The sequence below is a fragment of the Diadema setosum genome, chromosome 22 (genome assembly GCF_964275005.1).
Source record: "Diadema setosum chromosome 22, eeDiaSeto1, whole genome shotgun sequence".
Taxonomy (NCBI): domain Eukaryota; kingdom Metazoa; phylum Echinodermata; class Echinoidea; order Diadematoida; family Diadematidae; genus Diadema; species Diadema setosum.
In genome coordinates, this window is record NC_092706.1 from 30,601,797 (window position 1) to 30,611,859 (window position 10,063).

Here is a 10,063-nt window from a genome sequence, read left to right on the forward strand (position 1 = left end):
AAATGCTACTCCTTCGCCATTTGTAACCCGATTACAATTCCGTTTGCTTTAAGTGATGGCACTAGGTGAGGGCTTCAAAACTTCTACACAGAATTTTGACCTTTGACTTCTTTGACCTTTGACCTTGATTTTTGACCTGTATTGTACATTTTGCTACCAAATGCTACTCCTTCGCCATTTCTAACCCGATTTCGATTCCGTTTGCTTTATGTGATGGCACTAGGTGAGGGCTTCAAAACTTCTACATAGAATTTTGACTTTGACTTCTTTGACCTTTGACCTTCATCTTTTTACCTATATTGTACATTTTGCTACTAAATGCTACTTCCGGCGGGGACATGTATTACGCACCGCGTAATTTCTACTTTTCCTTGTTGTTATTATTATTGTTGTTATTATTATCAAAATTATTATTATTATTCCTTGTGACTTTCATCAGAATATTTTTGATTCTTGTCCACATCTATCTTTAGAGCCAGGAGTATCTAATCCTAGCAAAGAATGTCATTAGCACTAACTGCAGATTTGGGTATACTCTTCATTGTAGTGAAAATTGGTTACTTCCAAGACTTACTGTAGATAACCTTTCAACCCTTTTCTCCCATTGTAGGGAAAAAGGTGGGGCATATGGTGGAGGTGCATCCATGGGAACGGAGGGAGCTTTCAAATTCTACTCTTACAGGTGAGATGGATGTCACACAGTGCCACTTAATGGTACGTTGGGAATCATAGGTTTGGGGCTTTGAAATCTCAGTGATAGAAGTCAGTGGCATGAAGACTCATTGAAGGTTTGAGTCAGAGGTATAGTGATTTATTTTACCATTAGGAGTCAGTTACCTTAGGAGTCAGGGTTTAGAGTCACTAGGAGACAGTTTGGTAGGACTAAATCCTCCATGGAAACAGTGGTCTAATAAATTCGATGCATTGGAAAAAAATGAGATGTGTGTTTAACTTGTTTCGATGGATCATTTTGTTTTGAAGTCAGACACAAATTTTAGTGTAGTATGAGAGTGAGTAGGATTGATATTCACAAGGTTTGGGAGTCATAAGCTTTGAAAATCATGGCTTGGTCAAGGCTATCAATATTAAAATGAATTACAACAACAGTATATCTGAAATATTGTATATCATTGAGAATGCACAGCACATTTTAACTCCCTGATTATTTTAAGTGAATTTCAAAGGGTTTTGATTTATGAATTATAAAAATGTTCATCAACATCATGCAAAAAATAAAATAAAAAAATAAAAAATAATTGTCCCAGGAAAATCTAAACAGTGATATTGTCATTTCTGTTTAGAATGGTAGAAACAGTTGAAAACAGACATGGAATTGAAAGAAATGAGTGAGTTGTAAGGGCTGAAAAATAAAAGCAGAGGGATAAAAATGTGAATGAAGAAAGTAGAAAGATTGGACAGGAGAGTCTTTAACAACATAAAAACACAGAGTACACACTAGGCAGTGAGATGTACTAAAAGGAGAAAGGTTACATTTAGGTATTCCTGCTTTACACAAAGCTAAATCTCCTTTACAATCGCAGAGATCCAAATACTGTAGAAACTCTGGCAGCCTTTGAGTCTTCAGTACAGTGGGCCATGGATGGTAACTTCACTCAGCAAGATATTGATGAAGCCAAGCTGTCAGTCTTCTCTGTGGTAAATATCCTGCTGATCTGACACCCTTACCTCGTCTTCTCATCTTTCTCTCTCTGTCACTTCTCTCTTTCTTTCTTTCTTTCTTTCTTTCTTTCTTTCTTTTTTTCTTTCTCTCTCTGTCTGTTGTTTCTTTATCTCTTTCTGTCTTTATTTCTCACCCACTGTTTTACTTCTACCATCTGTTCAAATTGCATTGTGAGTTTTATCAGAAGAATGAAATCTTGCTTCGATCAATGATCCCAGACAGTTATCTTTGCAGTATACCTACAATCATTTATCTTTGTAGTATACCTATAACACCAAATTTTGCTGATGCCACCAGAAGGAAGCTGGCTTATCAGATATCTCTTCCATCTCAATCAAACAAAAATTTATGTACAGTGGTTATCTCAAGTAGGAAGAGTTCCCTATATATTAGCCCATTCCTCTGTGTACATCATGTTTTGAGAAAACTTTCTAGCTTTACAACCATTATGTCAGACTGCCATCCTTAGATTGTAGATGACAAGCAGGTGGTCTATTTTTGTGTATCTATCATAAAAGCTGATTTTTGACCTATGCATGATCACACATTCCTTTTGTCACGAATATTGATACATATTGTTGGAGCTAGGAAATCAGAAATGTTTAATCCTAACAAAATATGTGGAATGAAAGACCACAAAGACTAATAGTTCATATACCCACTTTGGATGGATTGATGTTCTCATACATTGCTGTTTACACCTTGCTTTGATATTACGTGCACAATTTGTCCTGTAGTTGGCTACCTGATCCTCACAGCATTTGATTCCTGCAACCCCTTGTCCTTTATCCGATGTTCTGTCATCATATTGTACATTTACTCTAAGCTCTATGCCTTGTATAGCAGTCGTGTTTACAATACATATCAAATATGTAATTCCACAAATTGTGTTTTTATGTGATAGCAGCTATTTTTGTGAGTTTTGATTTCATTGTGCAACCTGGATGTGACATGTTGATTCATTAGATTATGCTGATTGATGTAAATTTGTAGTATTGGATTCCTAGTGATAGGAAGGAAAGCTAAAGTGAGTTGATTGTCATCTTGACAGGTGGACAGTCCTGTGTCTCCATCAGATAAAGGTGTGTCCCTCTTCCTGTCTGGTGTCACAGATGACATGAGACAAACAAACCGAGACAGACTTTTCCTCGTCTCCAAGGAGGACCTCATACACGTTGCTGAGAAGTGAGTCAAGATCTAGAGATTCCATCTTACCTTACTAATGAGCATCACTCCAAATCTTAAATGTTGTGAGATGGGGTCTCTTTCTCTGTTTGCACCATTTCAGTAGTAAAGACACAGTTCTTCTTAACTATTTTCTATTACCATGTCTGGTTGTGCATAGTTCTCTATTTCAACCATGATACCCAAAGAAATGCCTGTAATAATGTAATTATGCAGTTGATTATGCAAAGGATAGTTGTGAAGAATTTTAGCCATGAGGTCAGTGGTCATATCACAGGCCAAGGTCAATGATCCACTATTCATGAAAGGAAGTGGTCAAGGAAATGACTATATGAATATAAGAACGACCCAAGTCCAATTTTTGGCCAAATTTAGTTTGACATGGGAAATTGTAGCTTATGCATGGACTCATCTTGTGTGTAAATGATAAATCCTAATTACCCCCGGAAGTGCCTGAAATGAAGGAGTTAAATCTTATATTAATGTAAGAATGAAGGACTTGGGTCATTCTTACATTCATATAATAGCGCCCTCTCTCATCCTTCTCCCATCTCTATAGCAGAATATCATGTATATGAATCAAAGAACGACCCAAGTCCACCACACAAAATGGCCTCTCCACACGTAAATGTTAATTGTCATAATAATATATGTTCTAATTTGTATATACAATGTTGCCTTCCCATCACAGTTAAATAGAATATTATTGGACAAATAAAAAAGATATGAAGTTTTTTTTAGTTTACTCGAAATGATCTTCCATGGACTTGGGTCGTTCTTATATTCATATACTCAAATGCATTAAGAGTTCTTTTTAGCAATGGACTGAAACACAGACAACGAGATACAATGAAAGGAAAGTTAAATCTTTGTAATGTGTCGAAAAAAGTGAGTTAATCAAAATTCAGTGAGACACGTTTATACACGATGTCTAACAATGTACATTGTATGTATCAGAGTTATCGCATCCCGATATTACACCTGTCTTTAGAATCTATGAGAAAGATCAAGTATTTCAGTAAAGAGTACCAGATGATTACTCTCAAAATTGAAAGGTGTTCAGCTGTGTGTATGTGATTGATTTTTGTCTCTTGATAAGGTTATTTCAGGCAAAGAGGGTTACCCTCATTAAGCATAGTTGAAATTGTAATTGAAATTCAAATGTGCAGTACTCACTTTGGCTTTATGATTGAATGTGGATTGCTATATACTGATCCTAAAGTCATTAAAGTTATATGTCACTGTGCAGATACGACCTTACAATCGCAATGCATTTAACTGACATGGAAATCTATATCTTGATACCTTTTCAGTGACATCCGTCTACAGTTACATGTGTGTAGCCATTTTCACAGGAAGGTTTATGATAAAGTACTTTAATACCTGTATTTTTAGATGAACTGAGCTCATGTCTGTCTCAGCTAACATATTATGATGTCACTCAGTGACATGGCGGTGACTTGACTGATTCCTATTCACATATTTTTTCATTCCAGGTATTTGAAGCCAGGTCAAAGGACAGCCGCTACAGCCATGTTGGGTCCAGCCACAAGTTTGACCACTACTGCTGATTGGACTGTCCATCGAGAATGACCAGTCAATATCATCCCATGATAGAGATCTTTCTTCTTTTGCTTGTATCCTGCCCACTACAGAGAAGACAAGGTCAGGTTGGATGGTTCTGTGAAGAATGGTTTGAGAAAAGATAAAATCTACTGTATCTGTGGAGATCATGTTGCCTGCAATATGAAGCTTTGATTCATTCTTAATGAAGAGACTTTTTCCCATCTTGTGGAACGTTGCAGGCAGGATTAACCCGTTGAGGACGAGTCCCGAGTATACTCGGGCAAGGGTCTACGGGAAATGCGTGTTGTAGCAAAATCAGCCCATCTTCAACGGGTTAAGATGAAGTATGAGAATAGGCCTACTGGGTAATTTAATATTATCAGAGGTCTTTGAAATAAGACTTTTATTTCAATATGATGTATCAGACTTTAGCTGTGACAAGATAATATTGTGTAGACATTTCTCATTTAAAGCCCAAAAGTAAATGACCATCTTATTTCAGGCATCTATTGAGTCATATTCAGGAAATACCTCAATGTTCAAGATTACTAGTCTCAAAAGTGGACTCATGGTCATTGTGTGTGTCACATAGCTTTGTAGACAGAAGCCCATGACATTTTATGTTGGATCATAAATTTAATGAAAATGTAGAAGAATGTTTTCAGTTCTACATGAAGAGTTTGTTCGCAAAACCGATAAGTCCATTTTTTAAGAATTTGAAGTACGGTCTCTGTCATAAAGTACAAAATAATACCTTTTAAATGATATATTGGTCACTACATACGTATATAAAGGTACATTTTTGAAGTTATGGTCAAAAGAAGCAAAATTTTTCTTATCATTCTCTTTATTTTTCTTGACCTTTGATAAAAAATATCTCCATTTGGCAAATATGGACTCATCGGTTTTTGCGAACAAAGTCTTCACATGTAAGCCATGAGTTTGGGCAACTTGCTATTATACAAGTGATGCCTACGTTGTAGGTCTGAGTGCATCAGTAAGAATTGTGCACATAAGGTAACTATGCAGTGTTTAACCCACAAGGCAATGCAGAGTGGGTGTAGACGAAATTACGTAGTTACCGCATGTACATGTATATGTACATGTGCATACATTATTCCTGCTGATGCACAAAAAGACTTGCATCCAGCATTTATATTAAAGGATGAGGACATTTTTGTTTGTTTGTCAGAAATCCATTGTTTGCGCATGAAACCTGATGGCAAGTTTACTTTAATGCATTTGCTTTTGGCTTGCCATAGATGCAAACCGTGCATCTAGTAATTACTGGATGCACACTAAATTTTACTGGATGCATGGTGAGCCAACCAATAGGCATCTCTTAGTACATGAACAATAATCCTGCCTAGTGCGTAAACTCTTGCTACAATTGTGTGATAATAATGTTTACAGTGGCTTTTGTCAGTGAGGCACTGTGAAGCCAGTAAAAATCAGCTCACAGCTCTTGATGGTAATCAAAACTTTCTTGAGCAGTCCCTCTGAAATGTAAACTTTGAATTAGTTATCAAATTTCTATTGAACATTGCTGACTGCTAAAAAGTGTTGTTTCAAGACCTGAAGAACAATGTTTTTGAAGGATAAATCATTGCAGCTGGAAGAAAATTTGGTTACTTACACAAGAAATCCAGCAAGTTTCAATGGCAGGCATCAGTGTGGTATCAAGTATTAATCACTTTTACATGGTTTCTTGTGCAGATCACATCTACTGTTCACATAAAAGGATGACATCTTGTACAAATACTACATGAGTGGGATTTAGTACAGAATACTGGAAACACCAAATGTTAAAACCCTTTATTTTTCGTTGTTTTTTTCTTTTTTGCTTAAGAACACTGTCAACTAAAGCTTGGGCTAAACATGTTCAGGGTCAGTTTGAAGTGCTTTTGGTAGATATAATGCAGCATAATAAAACTTGCAATCTACTGAGTTGTACTGAAAGAAGCAATACACAAGTGTGACCTCAAATCGTATGATGGGAACTGATTCGATTCTACAGAGGTATCCTGTTATATGACTAAGACTATATTTTCCTCATGAGCTGATTGTTGGAGCAGTAATTGTTCAGACAATCATGCAGGTAACTGTCATACATCATTACTGTATGACGTTAATTCATGTTTTGTGTTGTAACTATAGTTTGGTTCAACAGTGAACATCCAAGAGACTATAGATTATGGAATTGCCAGTATGAAGAAAACTGATTGAGTTATAAACCCCTCAAGAACAGTTCTTCAAATCAATCTTTAGGGGTAATGTATCTCTTATTGCCTTTTCATTTGTGAATGTTGTATCATTTTAAAGTATGATGAATCCTTTTTACATTGATGTGTCATTTGTATTGAACATGCAGTTTGGTCAAAATGAAATGTTGCAAAATTCATTGTTTTCAATAGCGTATCGTCACATGGTGATGATTTGAGTTTTTATGGTGTTGAATGATGTTGCTGTGGTGATGCATGAAAGTTGACACATGGATGTATTCTCATCTGCATGTACGTGTGTGGATGAAATCTGGGATAATATTGAGTTTTCATTTAAAGTTGAAGATGTTTCATTAATTTCTTGATAAGATTTATAGTCTAAAGTTGAAATGTGTCCTCATGTACTGAGTCTTGGTGCCAAAATCAGGTTTTGGACCTAACCTTGTTTTGCCATCTGCCCAATGTATTTTGATGCTTTGATGGTGCTGAATTGAATCTGGATAATGTGACTGTGGGATCCCCGAGGTATTCCAGATTTTTGATGGCCATTTTGGTGGCCATCTTGAATATCTCAAAACCATAATTGACAAGGATGCCAGAGTTGCATCATCCAGATTCAGATTCGGCACCCATTAAATAGGGAGAAATCATCACTAAATATTAAGTGGGTGGTAAAACAAGGTTCAGCCTCAGGCACCCAGACTATAAGCTTGTATTTGTCATTAGTACAAGTGTAATTATTTTTTGAGTGGGAGATTTTCAGCTTTTCAGGTGTCATCTGAAACACTCAGTAACAAATGGTGGAAACATACTTTCTCTGCATTAACACAAACCACTCAAATCAAACTGATGCTGATATAAAGACTGCACGCACACACACACACACACACACACACACACGCACACACACACCAAATTGTGCAGTTGTTGTAGTTATTTTCTTTTATCGTACTTTTGATAAAAGAGCTAGATCTCAGTACTAAAGGTAGTACCAGAACACAGCAACCACAACCTGACACCTCATGTTTTGCATTAGTCTCACCTTGTAAAGCTGTAGGATGGCATTCCACTCCAACAAGGATCAGCAGCAGGTCCACTGAATAGATGTATGGTTAGTCACTCTCTGGCTGAGAAAACAACCAGGCTGATCCTATACTAGTGTTTGATTGGGTTGAGGTCAGGCCTGTTTACTCACCATTCCATTCTCTCCATGCTCTTATTGAGCACGTACCCATTAATGATTGCTGTTCTGTGTAGGAAATAGTTCACCATTTGGTCCAAGGTCAGGGGCAAATACAGAAGTGCCACTGGCTAGAGGACTTTTATCTCTGTGTTGTTGGATCATTGTGTTGCCATCAATGATAATAAGCAACACTTTGCTCTTTGCTGTGATACCATCCTATAGGGCCTCCCCTCCAAATGCTCTCACTCTGTTGATCCAACAAATTGCAAACCTTATGCCACGATGACGCCAAACCTTGATCCTGCATCAAGCTTCCTGAGACAGAACCTGAACTGATCAGAAAAGAGAACAAGTGTCACATCTCTTGGTTCTATCACAAATCTTCACTACACCACTGGATATGGGCATAAGAATGAAAGGGAGTCAGTACTGGTCTTCGTGCAACATTATGAGCCTGCAAGCTGGTTGTTTGGAGGAAGTTTCTGATTGTGCTATCAACATTTTTTTTTTTGCCAAATCACCTTGCAAATCTGTCTCTCAGATTTAAAAAAAAAATATTATTGTTGGATAGCCTTTGATTCCTTCATGTAGGGTTGTCCTTTAAGGGTCCCCACTCTAATGTTTATTTGGTTTGATGATCTTATTCTAGAAATTGAAGAACAAGGCCTCGACTATTTGGATTATTTCTGTCTGATTTGTGCCTACAATATTGTCTGTGTCTCGTGTGTCTATTGATAAGTGTTCTTGCTTATTCATATGACCTTCCCTCACTGCTACAGCTGCTGTTGTCAGCTGCATTCCCAGGGATGGACACCTCCTTCCGTAGTGCTACTCTGGCTAGCTCATGAACTTTCTCGTCATTTTGCCTATGCAGATGGGTGACATTACCATACTATCTCACACATATCAGAAGAATGATTAATGCAGGTGACTGCATCTGATCGAAATCTCATGGATTTAGGCACCTTGCCATTTTAAGTGCATGGGCTTTGGTAATTTATCTTCTGGTTGTGCCATTTCCTCAACAGGTTAGGTGGGATCTCTTCACCCCAACCCAACTTAGATGTTCATAGCACTTTGGTGAAAATTGTATGACTAGCAACACAACTGGACATGTACTACCAGTCTCATTGGGTCATACCAGTTGTAACTGAAGCGTTTTTAACTGGTCTTAAATGATTTCGAATACATGGATGAAATGAATTGATGCTTTCTTAAACGATCATAATTATATGCAAATGTATTAGTAAACAATCTTTTTCATTTTCTTATGCTGTACATTTGTGAATACTCTTTCCAAGGGACTGATGTTCTCTCGCTCAAAGTTGAATGCGGCCAATAAGTGACTTCTGATCAGGTGATCTAATGTGTGTCCCAAATTGACGTCTTCATGCCCCCCGGACCTGCAGGACAATGCCGCGAGCTGGCAGGAGTTTAGTCTGGGTGCCAAAGTCAGATTTTTGGCCTTTCCTTGTTTTACCGTCCACCCAATGTTTCACCTTTTGTTAGTGTGTTTGTGTGTGTGTGTGTGTGTGTGTGTGTGTGTGTGTGTGGTTTTACCCTGTTTTGAAGGTGCTGAGTCCGAATTTGGGTGATTCAACTCTTGCATCCCTGAGAGTTTTGATATACACGTATTCAAGATTTTTGGTAACCATTTTGGCTGCCATTTTGAACATCCCAACAAATTGTCACAGATGCAAGAGTTGCATCATCCAGACTCGAATTAAGCACCTTCGGAGTTGGGTAAAACCATGAAGAACACTGGGTAAAAGAAGATTAAACATCAGGTACCCAAACTATTTGGCGCGTGGTCGTGGCCGACAGTCCCCGCTGAATTCCCTAATATTGGAGGGCCGTTTCTGGTTTGTCGTCAGTAAAGAAAGCTTTTTCTTGCTAAAAGTGAATTCTGCTGCCGCATTGTAGATGTCTTTCATATATGACAGTTTTTATACACTTTACTACCCCGAAAACTCTTTTAAATTTCCATTAGTGTCTCATCTGGGTTGAGAAAGTGATTGAGAAAGTTATGGGGATCGCGAATATGCAGGAAAAAAACAAACAAACATAAACTGGCCTTGTGATTGTGTAATAGGTAAACTAACATTTGATGCGCGAATGGATGAATGCAGAAAAAGAGCAGAGGTGCCGTACAGACACTTGCTAACATATTACATTGTATGTTAACCCCAACTAGGCCGGGCTATTTAGGTAGATCATAGAGCCGGG

The 10,063-nt window shown here is 37.6% G+C and overlaps 1 protein-coding gene across 1 annotated transcript in view; it reads left to right on the forward strand.

Annotated features, from left to right (window-relative positions):
• Positions 1–5,409, forward strand: part of LOC140245443 (presequence protease, mitochondrial-like) — a 50,730-nt gene extending 45,321 nt beyond the window's left edge. The window contains exons 23-26 of the mRNA XM_072325021.1: positions 611–682; positions 1,542–1,656; positions 2,733–2,866; positions 4,363–5,409. Of these exons, the coding sequence (XP_072181122.1) occupies positions 611–682; positions 1,542–1,656; positions 2,733–2,866; positions 4,363–4,459 (418 nt within the window). The 3' untranslated portion in view covers positions 4,460–5,409. The remainder of the gene's footprint in view (positions 1–610; positions 683–1,541; positions 1,657–2,732; positions 2,867–4,362) is intronic.
• The last annotated feature ends 4,654 nt before the right edge of the window (positions 5,410–10,063 follow it).